The 23,962-nt window shown below is 39.7% G+C and overlaps 1 protein-coding gene across 1 annotated transcript; it reads left to right on the top strand.

The window, feature by feature from the left end:
• The first annotated feature begins 16,798 nt into the window (after positions 1 to 16,798).
• LOC146310126 (uncharacterized) lies at positions 16,799 to 22,194 on the top strand. Its single transcript, XM_084744252.1, has 5 exons — positions 16,799 to 16,841; positions 17,164 to 17,478; positions 20,509 to 20,832; positions 21,351 to 21,439; positions 21,557 to 22,194. The coding sequence occupies exons 1-5, from the start codon at positions 16,799 to 16,801 to the stop codon at positions 21,671 to 21,673; spliced, it is 888 nt and encodes a 295-aa protein (XP_084600378.1). The 3' UTR covers positions 21,674 to 22,194.
• The last annotated feature ends 1,768 nt before the right edge of the window (positions 22,195 to 23,962 follow it).

The following is a 23,962-nucleotide window of genomic DNA, read 5'->3' as shown; positions in this document are numbered from 1 at the left end:
GTCACCTTGAACATTTTACACCATTTTCTGACATTTTATGGACCAAACAACAAATTGATTAAGTTAGAAAATAACCAACCGACCAATCAATGATGAAAATAACTGTTAGTTTCAGCTCTAAAAATAAAATTAGGCTAAAGAATTGCACCCATTTTTATACTGATGTAATCAAAAAGTAACTTTTGTGATACTTGAATTATATTGCTAACTATATTTTTAACATTTAATTAGTAACTGTATCAGAATACATTTTAAAGTAACCCTCCCAACCCTGGTAAGGATGTAGAACCCAAAACTATAAAAACATCTCTGTTCCTTTATGGTGACAGCCTTTACAACATTCCAGTGAAGGATGTCTGGGCTGAACTGCTTTCTATATCAGAAGCACCTGGATCATTAGAGCAAATTGTTCCGAAGTCATGTGAAAGGGGTAATCAGAATCTTTCTTCACTTGGATGGTGCTGTTTAAAAAAAACCCCATCTGTCTAGAAGTGAGGCATTGAAGATGTGCAAAATGTACGCGTGATGCAGTGAAGAATGTGCGACGTGAGGAACCTCTCGCGACGATGACTTTTTCATCTTAAGCAGCAGTTGGAAGGTCATCCGGCGGCAGGATGAAGAAGAGTCGAGGCCAGGCGGAGCGATGACGAGCTAAGCGTCCCGCAGAGGCAGAGCCACTTGATAGAGACACACCATTACAGTGACATACAGTCATTAGCCAGCTCAGCTCTTTCCTGCCAGCCCAATATGTGCTGTAGCAGTTAGCATTCAGCTTGCGCTAATGGGGTAATTCCCATTCAGCTGGGATAGCAGCCGTATGAGCGATGTGTCACATCTATAGTCAGCTAGTGTAGCAGCCATGCAATAATTTCTCCACTCACTCCCGCATTAAATGACACTCAATCTTTGCCAAGAACGCACCCCCACTCCTCCATTTTCCTCTTGGCCCTAAATCACACCTCACTGTCTCTATTACATACCTCAACCGCTCTTTAAATCACTTTCCCCTCTATGTTTCTTTTCTCCTCTACTTCTTAGGATCCCACTTTTCTCTTGTGGATCATAAACACTTTTCTAACTTTTTCTCTCCATGGCAGGTTAAGACAGGCTTCTGTTTGTCAGTGACGGCAACATAATGCTGCGAAGAATTTGAAAACAGGAGAGCTCAGATTGAAGGCTTTTAAATGACAATGTCTTTGCCCATAAATCAAAAAATACTTAGTTTCCCTCTTACCTGTAGTACTAAATATCCATTTAGACTGTTTGAGTGTGAGTTGCAGAGTTTTGGAGACATCGGCAGTCCACTCTCAAATATAATGGAAGTAAAGACTCAGCCTGTGGTGCTTAAAGTGATAGTTCATTCAAAAATGACATTTCACTCAATATCTCCTCACCCCTGTGTTGATGTGAGGCTGGGTGAAGATCTCCAGTTCACAAAACACTCCTGGAAAACAGCGATGCAGCCAAATCCAGTACAATTGAAGTGAATAGTGACCAGTTTTAAAATGTACACCATACTGCTCGTGTGGTGTAATCCATGTGTCCGTAAGCTTCAACATTAAAATTTGACCCAAAAAGACGCCATTTACACCATGTTTTTAGTCTAAATGTCAACTGTAGCCTCTCAGACCTGATCCTCATACACACACCTGAAGCAGGTACACAGGCGGCGCGGCTGCAGCAAAGAAATGATATTCCTCTTCTATGTCGAAGTCCTCTGACATTTTCTTCTTTGTTGAAAGTTTGTGAAGTGAACTGTGCACATAACAAGTCACTATTTCTGAGCAGATCTCTTTCTGTTGTCTGAGTTGCTTCCAGGTAGCATGTAAACACAGATGTGATGGTATCATGAGATCTCTTACATCTCATGTTGCGCCGCTTGGGTGAGAGTTTGTGTACCTGCTTCAGGTGTGTGTATGAGGATCAGGTCTGACATTTAGACTAAAAACATGGTGTAAATGGCGTCTTTGTGGGTCAGATTTTAATATTGTGGCTTACGGACACTTGGATTACACCACACGAGCAGTATGGAGACATTTTGTGTTTTTTTGTGTTCTTTTTTTACATTTTAAAACTGGTCACTGTTCACTTCAGTTGTACTGGATTTGACTGCAACGCTGTTTTCTGCTGAAGCTCCAGGAGTGTTTTGTGAACTGGAGATCTTCACCCATCCTCACATCAGCACAGGGGGGAGGAGATATTGAGTGAAATTTCATTTTTGGGTGAACTATCACTTTAAAGCTGTTAAAAGCTGTTAAGTGGATAAAGTGTTGCAAAAAAAAAAAAAAAAAAAAAGTACATTTGATAAATTTAACAGAAATTTCTGCATGGTAGAACACTTTTTCTCAACCTAAGGTGTGGCTTAAAATACACACATATCATGCAACTAATTATAATCTTCCCTTCATCCAAATACATACAAATGTGTAATGTATTTACAATCTGAATTCATAAAATGATCATTATATGGTAGGAAACATGCTAAACTGAGATACCGGTTTCTTTGACAACAATGCTACAAACAGTATGTTCTCCTTTGATATTTCCATTCCAGTGTGGAACATCTATTTTTGTTTGCTTGTCTGTTAAAGTTCAAATTAATGACAAATTTCGCCAAATGAGTAAGTGTCTATTTATGAGTCATAAGAAGTCATCAGTAGTCTTATAGAAGGAGGATAATGGTTCAGTTTAATGATTTGTAAATGAAGTGTGGGAGACAGTAAGACAGTCGCTGAAGTCAAAACTGGGTGTGTATTTTCAGACGAGTGAACTTTTGTTTTCGGGATAATGTGCTGAGCTTTACATCGACATACGACTGACAGTTATAAACAGACTGTAGTGCTCAATTTTTGATCCTAGAGTCTGTAACAGTGTATTTTGTAATATCACCTGCCTTTTGTAAAACCTCAAGAAAATGTAATAAATTCAGTTGGACTGTTGTAATTATCTGCCATATTTTGTAATAAACAGCCTGGATGCAGTATGTAATATATGTCCCTGCATTTTGTCACAAATTATTACATATTGTGGTCATTAATCTAAGGAATACAGTGACACTTGATGAAAGATACTGCTAATCTACTGAATTCATTGTATCATTTAAATTAATTTTGAGTCAGTATGATTCATGCCACAATGTAACAAATGTTGATACAAAAGTTTTTCATCAAAAAAAAAAAAACAGTCATACTTTCCTGAACTTAATAACCACTGCAAAATGCAAAGGTTTATTGCAAAATTCTGGGGAATGTATTACGTATTGCATTCAGGCTGTTTATCACAAAATGTGTCATTACTGTGATGTTTTTTTTTTATTGTGTAATGATGTGAAAATTTAGTGAAAGTGTATTACATTTTGTTGAGTTGTGAGTTACATAATGCAGTGTTACAGGGTCTTTCACAGTCCATTAACTGTGAAGTTTGCGCTTGCAGATTCGCATAGAAGAGTAAACTATAGCATCTGTGGAGGTCTGGGGATTAAAATATGTTATTTGAGTGGTGAATTTAAAAAAATCTGATCGTTTACTTCAGTTGAAGTTCAAATTCCACACTGAAAATACTCCACTACAAGCCAAAGTCCTCTCTTAAGTAAAGAGATTCAAGTGTTATCAGCAAATTGTAGTGTTTTCTATTATATATGATATTTTTGGATGAATATTACTGCTGCATTAATGTGTATGTTGTATTTTACCGCTGTAGATGTTTAAGGTTGAGCTCATTTTAACAACTTTACATACAGTTGGGTACTTTGATCTACAGCAATGCATCATGGTCTATAAGATCATCATGCTTGTAGCTTCACCATCCTGTGAGAACATCAGCTCAGCTCTGTTTTCAACAATATTTCAGTATTTGAGTAAACGTACTTAGTTACATTCCACCACTGCTACATGGTGAGGTATCTATGTAGACAGACCTGTGTATAGAAATTGAGTAATTTTGTGAACTCAGCTTGATGAGATTATCATCCTGACTCAGCACTCATGAGTCTGACTCACTTGAAATTAGGAATGAAATGCAAGCTTGGACAAAGACTAATATAGCTGGAGAGGATTTAGCTATTCTCCAAAAAACATGGCTAGCTGCATACCTGTTTATAAATGTACGTTCATGCAGATTTAAAAGTTTCTCTGTTATTAAATTACATATTTAGAAGGTGACAGTGGAGATCTGTGCACTCTGAGCGCTCTCCACCAGCTATCATTCTTGATACATGTGAGGGTAAAAGAGACATTCAGCATTGCTCAATACTTTCTTACTCCATAATTTTTAATCTTTTTTTTCTTTTAAACTGGTGGCTTACGGGGCGAGATGCCACTTACCAACACAGAAGTAAATAGTAGATAGCCTACCGGTTAATGCATGACTCTCACATGGCCTAACTCATGACTGAATCAAGAAGTGTTCTGTGTCTGCCAGCATGTGCAAGATGAAATTAAACTTAAACAGACAGCTGATTGCAGAGAGCATAAATAGCCACCATTACATGCAATGTGTCTGCATGTTACAATGCAGTCATATTATAAGAAAAGAGGTGTTACACAATAAAAGTTTTCTTTCATTTGAAATTTGACTAACACTCTTTAATGCTTACTGTGCAAGGCTCTGCAAGGCTTTAATGGCAACTCCTAATAAAATCAATAATTCAAGAAATTTGTTTCAAATTTGCCCTAAATTTGAGAAATATTTCATGAACCCTGCAGATGTTGTCAAAAGTATCTTAGAACTCATTTACACATGCTATTAAAATGAAACCTGTATCACACCTTATCCTGATAAAAGGAAAATACAAGAAAATGCACTGCATGATCTCAGAGAGCAAGAGAAAAGGCTGAAAGAGACGTGCTTCCAATGACTGATTATAATCTGTGTCATGAAAGCATCAAAGGATGATTTTTTCAACAGAATTGTGTAATAATGAAAGCAATAGGAAACTAATGATATACAGTGAGAAACAACTGTGTGTGTAATAGTGTGTGCTGTATTCTTCTCATCTAATGTTAACAAGACGTATAATTTATCCAGTCACTTAGTATTCTACATGCCAGTACAGCAACACACTGGGGCAGTGACTTAATCCTTTATATAAAAAGGAATAACTTAATTTTTACATTTGCTAAATTAACAAGAGGGAATAAATAATTGAGAATTTCTTGTAGACAGTGTTTCACCAAGTTTATAAAGTTTACCCTGACAACAAGTGATAAAACTCTGTGATTTTATAAAGGAGTCTGGGGCTGATTTGACGCCACCTCAGATGACTTGCGCACAGGTTTTTCTCTGGACAACAGGGAACTCAAAGTCAAGATCAGATTGCTTATTACTTGGATAACATCTGGATATAAATCCTTTAACTTGTACACAGTTGTGCAGCAGGTCATGTTCACAAAGTCTGTGTTACAGAGTTTGAATGATGTGGGCTTTTACCTGCTAAGGACAATCTAACAGATGGTACTGAAGCAGTTTTGCACAGAATTATCATTGCACTATAAAATTATTAGATTTATTTTACTTCCATTAACTATTCTTCTTTGTCAAAACTTGGCACATAAATTACTCTCAGTGCAACTTGATTGTTGAAAGGTTTGTCTCAAATTTGGGCATGTTATACCAACCCATTCTCATCCTTGCTCAAAAGGCACAAATAGTACTTGATCAGATGTAGGCACAAACAGTACTTGGTTAGGTTTAGGCATAACAAGAACTTTATTGGGGTTAGGGATAAAAAGTATTTGGTTAGGTCTAGGCACAAAAAGTACTTGGACAGGTTTAGGCACAAAAACTTTATGGAAGTGCAGTGCTATATTGTTGGAAATTGTCTTTAATTGTGTATTAAACAAACACTGCTGACTCTGCCTTGTGTTGGTCAGTCATGCAGATGTTTCCTGTTGTCTTATCTCAGCAGCTGTATTTTAATTTTATCAATCATATGAACTGCTGTGCTCATCTGTCCATGTGTGTTCAGCTACTGCAGGTACAGTGTCAGTGAATGAGACGAGTGTATTTTACCTCACACACATTTTGCCCTGTACCAACTGCTGGTCTGCCTGCCTTGTTTAGCCACTGATGGATTTGTCTAACATGTCAACATTCCTGATTTGTCAGTATGTCTCATGGCACGTCCGTGCCCGTCTGTCAGTCCTCCTGTGGGTCTCTCTGCTCCCTGTCTGTCTGCTGGCCCAAACCCACCCTGATCATCCGTCCACCTAATCTCCACCCCTCAACTATTCATCCCCACCTCCACCTCCTCCACTTAATGTTTTGGGTTTTCAGCTGCTGTGGACAGAAAGCCCATTTAGACACTATGTGCGTGTGTGTGTGTGTGTGTGTGTGTGTGTGTGTGTGTGTGTGTGTGTGTGTGTGTGTGTGTGTGTGTGTGTGTGTGTAAACGGTCCTTCTGCGTCCATTTTGGGAGGCGAGGTGCGTCAGAGCGTGAAGGCTAGCTGTCGGTCCGAATTACATTCAGTTGCTGGGCACTCTGTGTGTGTGTGTGTGTGTGTGTGTGTGTGTGTGTGTGTGTGTGTGTGTGTGTGTGTGTGTGTGTGTGTAGAGGAACACAGCCCCAGTGCTGTAAAACAAAATGAAGGAATCTCTGTCTTTCCTTACTTGCTGCCTCTTAATCACCCCCAAAACAAAACACACACACACACACACACACATACACACACGCCCCTCCCATCTGTCTCATGTGTTCTCTGCATTGCACAAGATGCATGTTTAACCAACTGCTTTCCACCCTCATGCTTCACCCAGCTAAACACACACACACACACACACACACACACGTGCACACACCAGACACACTTCGCTGCCATCCTTACACCTCAAATTTCTTCCTGTTTTTCAGTTCCGCTACTCAGACATGACCTCTGGTAACCTTTATGGGCAGCTTCCCGCTGTGTGTGTGTGTGTGTTGTGTGTGTGTGAGTGCACGGATTGAGAAAGAGAAAGCATGAGGAAAAAACTAAACAAAAACAACTTTACGCTTAAACGCAACAGCATCTGACCAAATCTTCAACATTATGACCTCAAATTCTTGAACATATGACTGTGTGTGTTTGCGTGCAGCAGATGAAGATGTCGGTCAGTGAGCATTACACTCCCTCACACACCACAAGTATAGTGCATTTACAGTGCAGGCATGATGCTCTCCAGGATGAACTGCAGTGAACCTCACAGTACAAAAAACAGCCCCCGTCAGTGATGGAAGCAGTACTCAGATCATTTAAAATAATAATAAATATATTGGGGATGCACTGATAACACTTTTTTCAGACCGAGTACAAGTACTTACATTTGGGTACTTGCTGATTCCTAGTACGGATAGGAGTACTTAATAATGCCATTACTTTTTTTTTTCAGATCACTGTTGCCGTTTCCTGCTTCTACTGTAACCATAGTTACTGTACACATCACATTTTTGGGTTATTTGTTGTAATTTACTAATTTTGTGTTCCTTATTAAGCTGTGCAGTTTACTGTGTGCATGATATATTTCGGTATAATAATTACACAGCATAAGTTTACTGTTACAAATGGTGTTACATATGATAATACTTTCATCATTTACAGCACTTTAACTAGTATTTTAATTACACATTAACACATTACACTAATTAGTTCCTGCCTAAATTACTTAAGGCATTCAGCTGGTTTACGCCCGCTGGGACTTATTGGACAGCTGCTGGCTGCGGTCTACAGGTGCACTCTGTGCATTTATTTTAGTTTTACATGGAGTTTTATGGACAGTTTCCTCTGCATCGTGTTGGATCTTTATTTTTCATGACTGTACATGACTGTATGAAAGTACATATCTGTACTTTCTACTCCTTACATTTTCAAAACAAGCTCGCTCCTTTAGTTTTAATGCAAGATGAAGACGACGCAAAAAACAATGTAAAAAGTCACAATACATAGGAAGATAAAAACATGTTTAAGATACAGTTTTAGCAGTCAATATGAAAGGCAATATCCGCTTTGTCAGACTAGCCGTCATTGCATCCCCCAGTGTGTCTCAGTGGCTTAAAGAGCTCCCATCATACCTACACTCAGAGAAGAGAAAATGGAAGCTTTGAAACCTTTTTACAAAACAGAACTCCTCGTGATTCTGATGTACACGGTCAAACTTTTATGTGGTTCTGTAGACCAGTCAAAGTCTGAGCAATCTATTATAAAGGCTACATGTAATGCAGCATTATGTAACATTATAGTGTGTTTCGTATATTATCATGTCATAATGTCTATCTGTTGTACTCACAGTTGATTTTTCCCCCCTTTTTTTGCTTGTTTGTTTTTCTTACCTATTACACCAGTGGATAGTGCCATAGATATTCTTATAGTTATTACTGTCATTATTTAATCTGTTTTCAATACTTCTTTTCTTGTTTGTAAGGGAAATAGTAAATGGAAAACTCAATAAACATATTGTTGAAAAAAAAAGAATATGATACAAAAATGTAGCAAGACAAAAATTATGGAGACGTAACAATAGAAAAATGACCCAACAAGATGTAACAAGATAAAAATGATGTAAAAGACGTGAGAAGGTGAGAACAATACAACAAGACAAAAACGACATAAAAGATGGAACAAGACGAAAATGATATAACACAACTATAAGCAAAAAAACAAGATAAGAGATGAAAGTAGAAGACCGAACCCAGGGATCTGCAACCTGAAGCTCCAGAGCCACATGCATCTCTTCAGCTCCTCTCCAGTGGCTCCCTGTGAACTTTTTAAAGAAATATTTTTCATGTTTTACCAGCACTGATCTTTGGTTGAGATAATTTTCTTTTCTTCTTTAGATAAATTTAATTTAAAAAAAAGTGTTAATATTTCATCAGGTAAAATATCAAAGACTGTCTATGGGTCGGTGTCTTTTCCTCTAAATTGTCTTCTTCAGTCTCCATAAGCTATGGCTGCCTAAAAAAGTCTTCAGGGAAAAGAGAGCATTTAATAGCTGCGGCTCCAGACAGATTTTTTTCCCCCTGTTTTGGCCAAAAATGTCTCTTTTGATCTTAAAGGTTGCAGACCCCTGACCTAACTGGACAAAATAGAGAGGGAGACATGACAGTGGAGAAAAGGTGAAATTCAGTTTCCTTTGCACAGAAACAATCAGTAGAAATGTCCTTCAGAGGGCGGCTTTTCACTTTTATACTTTGAGTACATTTCAGTCTGTACTTTTTTCACTCTTACTTGAGTAAATAAGTTGAATCACTACTTTAACTTTTTTTTAAACACAAGTATCTGTCCTTCTAGTACAGAACGTGTGCCAACTCTGTCTGTATTTGACAAAGCAGATACAACTACAGAACAAAAAAGATGTTCCATTTTGTGAAAAATGAGAGGACATGATTGAAAGAACTAAAAAATAGTTATAAAATGAAAATAATCATCATAGTAACAACAATAAAAGTTGGAGAAACTGTCAGAGAGAAATTATCGTCTGTAAACTGTATGGTTTTGCATAATTTCTGTGAAAGTGTGACAACGGTACAGTGGCAGTTGAAAGCAGATTGTAATGGGGTTCAGAGGGACGGGTGGGTGAATCGAGTCTACCGCAGGCTTCAGACTGAGCTGCCACAAGGCTGCGGTGGCAGCATTCTCACACCAGTCACTTCCTCAGCCTTCTCACGCTATGAGGCTCACTGAGCTGTCAGTATCGCTCAGTGTGCACATGCAGTGTGAGTGTGCGCCATCTCTGTGTGAATGCTTCAATTATATTCATTTTAGGAAAGCTCTGACATTTTCTTTCTCACACTGGAGGGTTTTTTGCCGGGGAATAAAGGTTTTTTACGTTCCCAGCTTGCTCGGATCAGGAAGAGAACAAAGTGGGTGAGACGGTATGATATGATACAAGCACACTGTACATAATGTTTTACTTGGAACTGCTCTCCAGAGAACGCTACAGCAACCAAAATAACTACAATCAACAAAATCTGTGGTTCTTGCAGCCACTGTACCTAAAAACAACTTGTTATTGGCCAACTGCGGGTATGGTCCAGTGGACACCAATACTGTAGTGGCCTCTAGTGGCTGGGACAGGATACTACAACAAGTGCAGACAGGAGAGGAGGGGTAAGCTGTGAGTTGGATCAGTCTTTAATAAGGACAAATACAGTAAATCCACATGTGATATGCAGCATTATGTAGCAACAACTTATATTTAAACTTGTCAAACCCATAGATGGAGACCCTTTATCAATTTTGTTAAGGGTTTAGTTTCAACAGATGATTAAAATGACTCATTTCTGTGTACAATGCTTGTTTCCAGCCTTTTGTAATTTTAAGTAACTGTCCCAAAAAGGCTCAGGATTACAAAAAATTCTAACAGAATAGGTTTATTTGTAAAAGAAAAAGTGCACCTGCAGGGTATAAATTATTTTCAGAAGCGCACAGGGCATTGATAAATGCCTATATCAATGACAAATCTTGTGTTCTTCCCATGACAAAATTAAAAAAATGTAAATTCAAAAAAGAAAATAGCGAAACATTGTGACGTACGTGTATGATATTTGCACGGGGGACTACTGTGATTGGTAGAACCTGTGGGAAGCTACTGTGATTGCTCAGATTTACAGAAAGGTTGCTGAGTTTGGACAAAATTGCAAGATGGTGCAGAATTCACACATGAATTGTTGCGATCACAACTTCTTTGAGGGACTGTTAAGGGGTGAAGAGTGATGCCTGAAGACCTGGATGGATGTGATGTGAAGCAGGATGTGACGGGTGTAGTTAGAACCCAAACGCAGCACTCTGGAATTCTGGGACCGTTGGTAAAGACTTTTATTTACACACAAGCAGAACAGGAACTCGAGCAGATGAGGAAACACAGAAAACAGTTCTTTCTTCAGGCTCAGGGCCCACACAAAGTCTCTGGGTTTCAGGCTCGAGGATTGGGTCAAGCTGAGCCTGAATGTGGAACCAAGGGGGAGGGCGTGAACCCTCGGACCCGTACAGTTCTGTTCAACAGCAGGCAGGAGTGACAGAGAGGGGCTTACAGGAGACGAGGTCAACGACGCGAGGAGTCCAGAACCAAAAGTGCAGGCCGATGATGCAGCAGAGCAGACAGGGGATGAGCAGCAGCGAAGACGGGAACAGGCAGAGAAGTCAGGACCAGGTGAGCAGACAGAAACCAGAGATGCTGAGGCAGAAGTCGTGGTCAGGGACAGAAGGCTGGCGAGTTTACCGGGAGACAGGCGATGCAGGCAGGTCAGAGGCAGACAGGTTCGGCAACAGGAGGTCAGGCAGGAAAGGAATGCTGGAGAGTCTTGCATGAATGCTGAGGAACAATCTGGCAAAGAGTGAGAGTGCAGGAGAGGCTTATGAGCAGGGCTGATTGGGGATGAGCTGCAGCTGTGCCAGCAGGTGAGTGGAGTTGAGCTGATGAGGTGGGAGTGGCTGACAGGTAGAGTGGAGCAGAGACAGGGAGAGTGGAAATTTACTGGGGCAGAGGGACAGGAGGGAACTGGGGGAGTGGAGCTGTGACACAGGACTTCTGATGAGCTCAGCTGAAGGACCCCTGTGGACAGGATGTGATGAGAACAAAAAAAACTAAACGACATATATTCATGTTTTAGTCTAAATTCTGCATGTTTTAGTTCTTTCAAGCTGTTACTTGTTTATTTAAACCTGTAACAAAGGTTAGCTACATGAAATATTACAATGGCTTCCAGTAGGACTGAATGAATCTAGTGCATAAACATCTTACATTTTCATTCCAATAACAGTAATGCTAGTTAACATTACAGTAAGAGACATAATGTTAGCAACTGAATGCTAGATGCTGCTTTTCAGTGCAAAATGTCAACATATTTTTTCACCACCAGAGGACACTGTGATATGAATGCTTTGAATAAGAGTTTGCATCTCATCTGTTATGTTCAGAGCAAAGGCCTGGACCCTGGATGCAGAGACTGAGATTTTGAAAAGGTTTTCAAAAAGTTTATTTTTTCACACGGGACAAAAAACAACTGAAGGCGAGGGCAGGTGCTGGCCGTGGTCGGCTGGCTGGAGCAGCAGAGCAGGCAGGGAGGTAACCGAGCTGGTGTCAGTTCAGAAACACGAGAGATGCACACACGGTCGGGAGGCACACTATAGGTTGCACAAAAACACTGAAGATTAGAGTCACGAAAAAACACTAGAAGTCCACTGGAGAACTAGAGACTTGTTAGCACAACGTTATCGACTGCGACTGAATAGTCCGGCACCGGAGTGGTGACTTGGCCAAGCTTATATAGCAGGGGGGACGAGATGATGAGAGCCAGGTGCGTCTCATTGCACTGAGCCAGCCAATGACTGCCGCTGCTGCCACACATACTGCCCTGGAAGGAAAGGGGAGGGGGAACGGGAGACAGAGAAAAAAGAAACACAAAGCAAACAAGACAAAAACCAAAAACCCTACAACCATGACATCATCATCGTTCTCACTTTCAAAGACAGTTATTAAGTTTTAGTCTCATTTTTGTCTTTAAAAACAGGTCATCATCTTTGTAGGCCTACAAAGATTTTTGGTTAAGGTAAGTAAAAAGTTATGGGTCTTTTGGGTCTAGGAATATTTTGAAGCTCAGATTGTATATTTTTTGTTGTATGCTGCTCAACAAAACACCAAGACTTCTTGTAATGGTCTGGTTACACAGCAGACATTTTGACTTGTCAGAGCAGGAAAAACACAGGTGGACTTAAGGTAGTAATTAAGTAATTAAGGCTCAGTTCCATTAAATGTCCCAGTAAAAGTGACAGTGGACCAGCATCCACAATAGATGGACTTCCTCTAAGTGGAATGCAATAATCATTAATACACCTGTGAGTTCTCTGGTATGACATGTCAGCATGTCTGCTGTGCAATTAGTCCAGACAATTAATGTGTTCCACCAGGGAACCAGCAGATGGGAGAATTTGTCTTGTTATTTGCTGGGACTCATGACAAGGATCTCTCTTTTCCTGGAGTTAAAGGAACAGTTCACCCCAAAATAAAAATTCAGTCATTATCTACTCACCCTCATGCCTATTTAGGGTCGGGTTTAGTTTTTGAGTCCACAAAACACAGCTGGGGTTTCACAGAAAAACAGCTTTGCAGAATCTCCCAAACGGTTGAAGTAAATGGTGACAAGCAAAGTCCCCCAAAAGCCCCAACATGCCGTTCACTCATGCGTGCACACCGTAACAGCACCTGGTGGTTTTCTGTTGGTTCAACGTGTTGTGCGTTCAGAGATGGTCTTCTGCATACCTTGGTTGTAACGAGTGGTTATTTGAGTTACTGTTGCCTTTCTATCATCTTGAGCCAGTGACCAGTGATGGGGGGATTTGTTCATAGTGACTTGCCTGGTGAAATAAAGATAAACTTAATTTTAAAAAATAAATAACTAAAATTCATATCTGTTTATACAGATGGCACCATCATAACATCACACTGAAAAGATATCCCACTGTGGATAAATAGTGTGTCTATAAAAAACAAATGGTCCAGAAGAGGACCCTTGTGGTACACCATATTAAACATGTGGCATACAGTGTCAGTTTCATTCAGTCACTTTCCCAGCTGTGTCCACAGACTGAAGAGGCTCTGTGGTTTAAAAAAAAAATAGTAGTCTATGTGTCAAAAATGCTGAGGACTGGATGTGAACTGCTACAACCTATAACTTCCTCGTCATTGATTAGATACAGCGCATGAAGGACAGTATGAGTGTACCTGTCTCTGTCATTATGAACTCTCCTGTAATGTTTCTTATTTCACTGCAGTGATCATGAAGAACTTTGTGTATTTGATCCTGACCCACAAAGGCAAACAGTGATGACAGGTTTTAGTGTGTTTTGTCAAAAACACAGTGGTGATAAATACCTGCAATCATTTAGCCCAAATTATTTTTTTACAGGGTTACTGTAAATTAGTTATCAATTAAGGAGATACAACATGAAAACATCATTTTATCTTCTTCTTATTATTATAATTACTTTGTTAATGCTTCGACAAGAAGCCTGAAGGTGTGTGTGTGTCTTTAACTGAAGACGAGCAGCTTAGCTTGAGTCGAGCAGCTGTAAAACAGTCAACAAACACTGAACTTCCTACAAATTCTTCACAATAAAAGTCCTGTGCTTTTTAAAAAGCTTTGACAGTAAAATACAGCAGATACCTGAATGTAAAAACAGAGACACAGGAGAGAAACTAAACTTAAAGCTGGACTGAAAGCTGAACACACAGTCACAGACACTTATAGAAAACACTCACTTGTCTGAGGGGGAGAAAGAGGGGTCGTCACAGGTTGGCCGTGGTCAGACAGACGTCAGCCTGCTTGGAGGCGGGTCTAGCTCATTTTGGCCCCACTACAGAGCAGGTCCATCTCAGGCTCAACTCAGCACAGCTCAGCATGATAAAAGGGGTGATGGAAATTCAAATCAGAGTGTCATGGTTTGACTTGGCACGGCCAAAAGTGCCTCCGGGTGCTTTGGAGGCGGGGCTTAAGTGAAGGGTCAATTCTATGCCAAGGAGAAGGGTGAAGCATGACGATGAAATTAACACTAGAAGTGCCAGAATTCCATAATTACTAGAATGTACATCAGTGTCATTTTGACCTTTGACATCAAAACTTTATTATTTCTCATGATAAATACCAGACTTGGAGATTAACACATTATTTTTTTCAATCATTTTAAGAATCAAACACAAAACACCACAACACTAATTTTGTAAAATGTATTCATACATTCATGAATATGCATGTCATTGCATATATTCACAGCAGTATTTTTCTGTAGGATAATAACCATCAGTGATCTGATTCAAATTCTACATTAATCTACAATTAATCAGAGTGATAAACTGTTAAATGTATTTTTTAAGATTATAAACATGTTACTGAAAAACAATCAGAGGCTGTGGGAAAAGTTGGAAACATTGTTATTTGTAATAAGTAAAGCTTCTTTGATATTTGTGCTCTTTGAGATTTGAGACCTCAGTGAGTTATAGGTGCTGAGACAAAAAGTGTTACATCTGTCCCTGGTCTCCCCTACTGAAGTGAGTCACATGCTTCATTTATGTCATAATGTTTTCACCAAGTCAGTTTCAACTGTATTTTTTTTACATTTTGATTTTATCAATACAACCAAGTTTTCCACCACAGACAAGGGCAAAAACTTGTGCAATATGTCAACCTTTGTCTGGGAGGGGGTCTTTCCAGTCCTTTTTCTTTTTGCACAAATTGACCATGTGCAGAAATATTGGTGGGTGGAAATGCAGTTTTTGTCATAAGGCAGCAGGAGATTCCAGGCATGATGACAAAAAGACAAGTTCAAGGACAAAGGAAATCCAAAGTTTACAATAAATTGCCTTTAAAAAACAGAGAGATAGATAGAGAGAAGCATGTGACATTCATGCAATGTACAACTTTTATGGTGTCTTGCAGGAACTCAGGCAGAGAGATAAGAGGATGACATGCCATCAAGATCTCCAGCATGATAATGATGTAGAGATATTATGTAGTATTTTCACTGAGATCACAGGAAATCATAGCTTTTTTTTAAACATTACCAAGTTATGAATATAGTCAGGATTACTGAGGTTTGTTAGTGTCAATGCAGTTTTTAACTACGTACAAACATAACATACCATTACCCTCTTATATCAAGGAATTTGAGGAATCTGACCATTTAATTTGGTGTTGACAGACATTACTGATGACATCCATTAACTCTCTGCCCCAGAATGTAACGTGAGGTTTGACCGGATGAATGGCTGTTGGGTGTAATCCTGTTGCAGCCAATCACACCAAGTGCTCTGAAAGGATGTTACCAACTGTTACCAGCCTGAGCATCCTGTTTAAGGAGGTGGCCTCATGGATAGTGTGTGTGTGTGAGAGAGAGATGTAGGCAGCATGTAGCCATGTTGTCAGTGTGTGTACGCTCACAGAGAAGCGTGTATGTCTCCCTCTCTGGTAAACCGTGCAAGAGGTAATGTCAGCTATAGCCTCTGTAAGTTTCTGTACAGTCAGTGTGATGAAGCTTTACTCTACAGCCATAAAAGTTCTGTGTTGTAAGTTTGAAAGGAAGAAAAGATCCTAATAAAGACCTGATCCATGTGTTCAAGTACTCTTCCTCTCCTCCTCTGTGTGTGAAATTAGCCCAGACTGCTAGTTACCAGCACCAAACAAGCCAAGCTGAGGTGAAACAAGACTTAGTTTTATAACCAGCTGTTCCATACTACGATTAGGAACTACAAAGCTGTGGAGGTAACACAATATAATATTGGTTGGTTGAGATCACTCAAAGAAGCTGTGACCACACTGGATTTTTTTCCTCAGGAGACAGGTATTCATGTTGAACCTGCAGGTCATTTTTGTTAAGAGTTCATGAACGTGACAAACAAAAGTCTTCAGTTGAATCTCTGCTTTTGGGGCACCTGAAGTTGAAACAGTTGTCATCTGACAATTAACAAACTTTCATGCTAATTCACTTGAACAGAAGCGCCAAAGAAACAACTGTTCCACGTGTTTAAAATAAATTTCTGTGAAAGTGTAAAATTAATCATTTGAAATATCTTTCTGACCATGGATGTGGTGTAGCTGTTGAACTTGTTGATGTCCAACAAATATAACATTTAATAGTTTCTTTAAATGTTGCTTGTGCTGCAGCACTCTGACTTTAAACTAATCAGTTACTGATCTTAGTTGAAAAAACACCAGAAGAGAGGAAGTGATTCAGGAAGAACAGCAAGGTGAAGTGTCACACAGCACCACAGCTCTTAGTTCATTTTTCTCTCCTCTGCTCTGACACTGACCACTCAGAGCATCCTGTCTGTTTCAGCCATGGAGAGCTCACAACAGAGACACTTGTTCTGTTTGATCACTGGTGAGAAACATTTCCTCAAACTTACTTTTCTTAATTGTTTTTTATATTTAGATAGTACAGGGAGGAGGGTTTACAGAAGAAATATTCTGTTAAAAAACTACAGTTCATTCATTATATTTATTCCAATTAGGAAGCTATATCACAAAGAGAATGTCTTATATTTCAGTGCGTTTTTCTCCTCTGTAGTTTCTCTTTTCTTGACCTTATCTTCACCTGCTGCAGGTCAGTCCATTCTGTTGTGGAAAATCCTTGTAGTTCTGTATTCATGTCCTGTGTAAATTTTGAAATGCTTTATATGACTGTATGTCTTTTTTTTCTATAGACATCCAGATCAGATTAGCTGGGTCTGGGTCGACTCAGTGTTCTGGAAGAATTGAAATCTATCACAACAACATCTGGGGAACAGTCTGTGATGATGAGTGGGACTTAAATGATGCTGAAGTTGTGTGCAGACAGTTGGGTTGTGGTACAGCACTGAGAGCCCCTCAGTCGGCCCACTTTGGTGAAGGAAATGGACGAATCTGGCTTGATGAAGTGGACTGTTCAGGAAGTGAAAGGTCTCTAACTGAGTGTCAGCACAGAGGATTTGGGAGACATAACTGTGGACACGGTGAGGACGCTGGTGTGGTGTGTTCAGGTGAGAAAACTTTTGGATCATTTACAGAATATCAAATCACTGTAAACATCTGCTGTACTGTTTTACATGTCTATCATCCAATAATTGTGTCTTATAATGTGTGTCAGTTGACACAGCAGTAAACTAGAAAACAATAAGTAACCACACTCTGCAGCCAACCATGTCTCCTAGAAATTACATTTTTATACAATCAATTTACCAGCTGAGGTGGAGGAGCTGGAAAGTATGGCAAGCGGTTTTAACATTTAATGGCTAAGCTGGACATGAATTGCAGATATCTGTAATTCAATTCTTCCTATTCAAAAATAACTTTTCAGATATCCACAACATGATTCTTCCTATTGACTATTTTGAATAGTCATAATTCCAGTTCAAGATATCTACAGTGTTATGGGTGAAGAGTGAAGACATCTTCAACTGGAACTACAACTAGTCAAAATTATGTTGTAGATATCTGTAACTGGGATTAGGGATAGTTGTAATTCAGATGTAGATATCTTCAATGTGAGTTGTGGATATTTGATCTGTAAAGACGAACCCCATACACATGAATGGGGAAAGTGATGTCATTTGTCCTTGTAAGAATGATGTGGATATCTGAAATGTTATTTTTAAATCGGAAGATTTGAATGGACGTGACACGGGTTAGACAGAGATGAGATTTTGTTTTGACCTTTTCTTTTCCTCTGGACATAATCCAGGTGGAAATTAATTATACAAACACTAGTGTAGCACTAACGCAATATACAAATGTAATTTCTAGGACACATGGTTTCTGCAGCACATGTTCTTCATTTCAGAGCAGAGTGTCTAAAAGTGAATATGTTGCTTGATCCACAACAAATGTAACTGTATTTCAAAGAGAATGGATTTACACAGTGTTAGCTATGGTTAACATACTCATTATAACTAACAAAAGCCTATTTCTTTGGCTGTGAGTATTAGGGGTTTGGGCTGATGGTCAATGCCATCATCCTTCACTGATGACTGACAGTCACTGACCACTGACACACCATTGTAACATCATGATTTAAAAAACTTCTGTGTTTTAAGGTAGTGTGTCCCCTCAGAGTTGCCATAAGGCAGGAGTTTTGCTCTGTTTTTGACTTGTAGAAGAAGAAGATGTTGCTGCATTAATGTTCCGTCTCCATGTCCTCCATGTTCTTACTAAAGCTGCCCAGTTAGGAGAAAAAGACGCTTGATCAAATTGGTGACAGTGACATTACTTTTCTGTGGGATGCTGTCAGTGTGTGTCTTTCAACCATGCTGCTGTTTTCTTAGCTTAGCTTCCTCATTTTTTGTTCCATTTTTATCATTTAATGGTTTAGTTGTATTTGTCTTGTTGTGCGTTGGTCTTCATCATATATTTTTTATATTCTTTACCCTTTTTTACCCAGTGCCACTGCAGCAGCCCAGCATCTCCCTGACATCTCCTAACAGAGGGTTGGTCTGGGGTCCTGAAGGTGCAGAGGTCACCAGGGGTTACAGCTTCATCATCACCTGCTCCATTAACTCCAGCTATCCTGGAGGTGTTTTCTCTCTCATCTTCTCTGGCTCCAACATCACTGACACCAAGCCAGCAGTCAACCACTCAGCCTCCTTCAACTTCCCTGTAGCTGAGTATGAACACCAGGGAATCTACAGCTGTGTGTATGAAGTCACACTGTCCTCAAGGAAATTCACTTCTCCTGAAACAGCAACAATGAGCGTCACCATAAAATGTAAGTAGCCAGAACTGAAGCTTTGTTTTAATTCATGTGTGGACAAAGACTGAATGATGCATAAGCCACTTATGGGGGCACCGTAAATGTCTGCTGCTCATACTAATATTTCTATATACTCTGTTTCATACATGTGCATTAAAATCTCATTTTTTAAGGTGGAACAGTGAAGATAAGTTCAGGTAGAACATGTTTGACCATGTTGGTTCAAAGTACAGGGATAATTTATCCCAGGATTAAAATTAAATGGAAAAATCCAAGTATTGTATCGTACTAGAACAGCAAACACCACACAGAAGTATCTGGAAATTTTTTTCTAGCCAGGTGATGATGGCCAATGGTCAATGCCATCATCCTTCACCGATGACTGACCCGGCATTTACACCCGGTGCGGCTGTGCTGTGGAACGGCTGCGCCGTGGCACGCAGTGAAATGGATCCCATTCTAGTCAATACTGTAATTTACACCAGAAGCGCCGCGGCGCGTCTCAGCAGCGTCCCAGCTCTGCGGAGAATACGCTGCAAGTCTATTTTCGACGGATGGCGCGTCAATTGACACAGAGCTGGTTGAACGGGCAGGAAGTCAGGCACGGAAAACAGGGGAGAATCCGGTTAATTTTCAAAATTAAAGACCCTGTGCAGACTGGCGATCATAAAGACAGACAGAAAATAATCAATTTAACTATGTAGCCTGCTTATCCATGGTAGAAGCACAAAGAGCAAGGAAAGAGGACTTAATCAACAAAATCAGAGCAAGTAAACATAATCAGATGGGCAAAACGCTCCGCTGCTGAAATGCTTCTGAAACGCTGCTAGTGTAAATTGAAGTCACGTGCATGACGGAGCAAAACCGCGGGACAGCCGTTCTTTGGCGCAGGCGTGCCTGGTGTAAATCCCGGGTGAAAATCACTGACCATTGACACACCATTGCAACATCATGATTTAAAAAACGTCTGTTTTTTAAGGTAGTGTGTCCCCTCAGAGTTGCCATAAGGCAGGAGTTTTGCTCTGTTTTTGTCTTGTAGAAGAAGAAGATGTTGCTGCATTAATGTTCCGTCTCCATGTCCTCCATGTTCTTACTAAAGCTGCCCAGTTAGGAGAAAAAGACTCTTGATTAAATTGGTGACAGTGTCATTGCTTTTCTGTGGGATGCTGTCAGTGTGTGTCTTTCAACCATGCTGCTGTTTTCTTAGCTTAGCTTCTTCATTCTTTGTTCCATTTTTATGATTAGAAAGTTGAGTAATATTTGTCTTGTTGTGCGTTGGTCTTCATCATATATTTTTTTATATTCTTTACCCTTTTTTACCCAGTGCCACTGCAGCAGCCCAGCATCTCCCTGACATCTCCTAACAGAGGGTTGGTCTGGGGTCCTGAAGGTGCAGAGGTCACCAGGGGTTACAGCTTCATCATCACCTGCTCCATTAACTCCAGCTATCCTGGAGGTGTTTTCTCTCTCATCTTCTCTGGCTCCAACATCACTGACACCAAGCCAGCAGTCAACCACTCAGCCTCCTTCAACTTCCCTGTAGCTGAGTATGAACACCAGGGAAACTACAGCTGTGTGTATGAAGTCACACTGTCCTCAAGGAAATTCACTTCTCCTGAAACAGCAACGATGAGCGTCACCATAAAATGTAAGTAGCCAGAATTGAAGCTTTGTTTTAATTCATGTGTGGACAAGAACTGAATAATGCATAAGCCACTGATGGGGGCACCGTAAATCTCTGCTGCTCATACTAGTATTTCTATACTTTTGTCTTTTTGAAGGATTTACATGTGCATTAAAATCTCATTTTTGAAGCTTTAAATGTTGTCTAGTGGCAGTAAATGTACAGTTTACCCATTAATACACACTGCAGAAGAAATGTTCCTGTGTCCTGCTTCCCACATGCACATATGGCTAAATCAAAAGCATTTCCTAATATTGTAATAAAACACAGTTGTGTTCCAAATTTCAAGGGTACTAGGCGCCTGTGGCCAATAGACTCATTTCTTACCATCTGCATTTCCAGTATTGAACCATTTATCGTGAACAGTGACAATGTGGATTTATGTCGATGCAACAGAAAGAAGTAACCAACAGATCATAGTATTTCACAGTATATTATATCTTTACTGTGTGTGTACTCATCATGTAAATCTCTTTCAACAGATCCAACAGTTTATGGAAGTATAATCAGACATGTTACTGTGCTGTTTATTCTGCTGTTGGTGAACATCATCCTTTATTTCTGCTACAAGGTACTGTGTACATCTTTGTTCCTCACAGGCTAAAATCCACAGTTCATTCTGTGAATAATAACTGGAAGAGAGGAGAGATGCAACCAATGACATGTGCATGCTGTTATGTCTCTCCAGGCCAGAAGAGGGCAGAAGAAATCAAGCCAACAGGAGACGACTGAGGTGGATTATCAGAACCTTGATGATGTTGGAGCTGAAGGAGGGCCTGCTGAGGAGGAAGAAACCCAGCAGTAGGACCTACAATGAGCTTGTGCTCCTTCCAGGTGGATTTCTTAGCTGCCACACAACCGTCTGTCAGCTCAGTGATGGATTTGACATTTTCATATTGCAGAAGAGAAGTGTGCTTGAATCAATGGAACAAATATACATGATAACAGCTCAAATGATTTGCTGAATAAAACCATAACTTGGTTTGAAAATGATGCAGATATGCTGAGCACACTGCTGTTTATATGTACAGATGTTATATGTAATTGTTTGTGTGTGTACATGCTAAAGTGTGCAGAGTGACTTTTTGATTTATACACAATATACAAAGTCTTTAGTGCAGCATTGATCAGATATATTGATCTGTTATTACTCATGACTCATAACTTCTTCTTTTGAACTGTAATTAATTAACCCTGTAAGAATTTTCTGCAATTTTGCTTTTTTCTTTTTCATCATATTTTGTGTTTTCACTTATTTTGAAGGAAACTTTTCAGAGATGTTATTTTGATTTTACTCTGTTTAAACGTAGAATCAGTGGGATTTGACTGAGCTATTATGTTTATATGAGTATTTTTAAAGAAAATGTTGCATTTTATACCTTCAATAAAACACAATACATAAAGGCATGAACCCATACCTCTGACTTGTTTCTATTTTTGCTTCACTCACAAACTGTGTGTTCAGACTCTTTAAACTCTCACACTAAGTGACTGTAAAGTAAAAATTCCCTCTGACATTTTTCAGAATGTCCTTAACTTGATGTATTTATATGTATGGAGGACACAGCTTGAAAGGACTGTGTTACATTGTCTTTTAGTCTATAGTTGTTGACTGGGTGTGTAAAATGAGGGGACAAACTCTCAGTCCTTTGCTCTAAATCCAAACACTTGCACAGCTGGTTTGAGGTGTCTCCAGACTGCAGATAGAGAATAATGATGAGTAAAAAATATTCCTGAGGACAGGATTCACCTCAAGACTAAAAGTGTTAAATGGAGTGTATATGTAGAACTTTTCTACCTGAACTGTCAAAATGTCTTACAGTTGAGCTTCTATTACTCCCAATGTCTCTTACTCTGATGTTCTTCACCTGCAACAAGATACTTTTATAATAATAATAATAATAACAATAATAATAATAATAATAATATGTTTTATTTAGTGGCGCCTTTCATAACACTCAAGGTCACCTTACATCAGAAATGACAACAGCATAGATCACACATAAAACTCATACAATCAAAAAACGACAGTAGCAAAACATATAGAGCAGAAATAAATTAAAATCAGTAACTGTACTAAATAAATGAGATTCCATCAAAGGAGTTAGAGCAAGTACGTAAGTTTAAACAGATGGGTTTTAAGGGCGGATTTAAATTTTGCAACAGAGTCCAGTGTACGGATATGGTGGGGAAGAGAGGTTAACAGATGGTACTATTAGTAGATCAGCAGATGAAGACCGAAGTGGTCGAGGTGGAGTGTAGGTGTGTAAGAGTTCTGTGAGGTAGACGGATGACAGGTTATGAAGGGCTTTAAAGGTTAGCAGAAGGATTTTGAAGTTGATGCGTTGTGATACAGGGAGCCAGTGTAACTGAATAAGCAGAGGAGTGACATGTTCAGTGGATTTTGTGCGGGTAATGATCTGTGCTGCAGAGTTTTGGATGAGTCGAAGTCGGTGGATGAGTTTATTAGGGATACCAGTGAGGATTGCGTTGCAGTAGTCCATGCGTGGGGTGACCAGGGCATTGACAAGGATTTCAGTAGAGTGCTGTGTTAAGGCAGGGCGTAGTCTGGAGATGTTTCGTAGATGGAAAAGGGCAGTTCGTGATACACTCATTATATGGCTGGAGAAGGAGAGGGTACTGTCCATGATAACACCAAGACTCTTGACTTGTGTGGAGATGGGTATGGGGGCATCAGCTATGGAAAGTGAGTGGATGTTTATTTTTGAGAGTGTGGATTTGGAACCAATGAGGAGCTTACTGTTGAATTTTAAGTGGTTGATTGTCATCTATGTCTGGAGGTCCTTGAAGCAGGCAATGAGTGTACTAGGGGGTAAAGTAGAGGTGGGGTTTGTAGTTACGTAGAGCTGTGTGTCATCAGCGTAGGAATGAAAATGAATGCCGGAAGACATTGCCAAGAGGGAGGAGGTAGATGATGAACAGGAGGGGCCCCAATACAGAACCTTGTGGAACTCTGTGATGGACTGTGGTGCTTTCTGATTTACAGTTCTGAATTTGTACAAATTGCGATCTGTCAGAAAGGTAGGATGTAAACCATTTTAACACAGTGCCCTTGATTCCAATACTGGCAAGA

The sequence above is a fragment of the Lutjanus erythropterus genome, chromosome 19 (assembly GCF_056507025.1).
Source record: "Lutjanus erythropterus isolate fLutEry1 chromosome 19, fLutEry1.hap2, whole genome shotgun sequence".
NCBI classification, from domain to species: domain Eukaryota; kingdom Metazoa; phylum Chordata; class Actinopteri; order Lutjaniformes; family Lutjanidae; genus Lutjanus; species Lutjanus erythropterus.
This window is presented reverse-complemented; position numbering and strand designations above follow the sequence as displayed.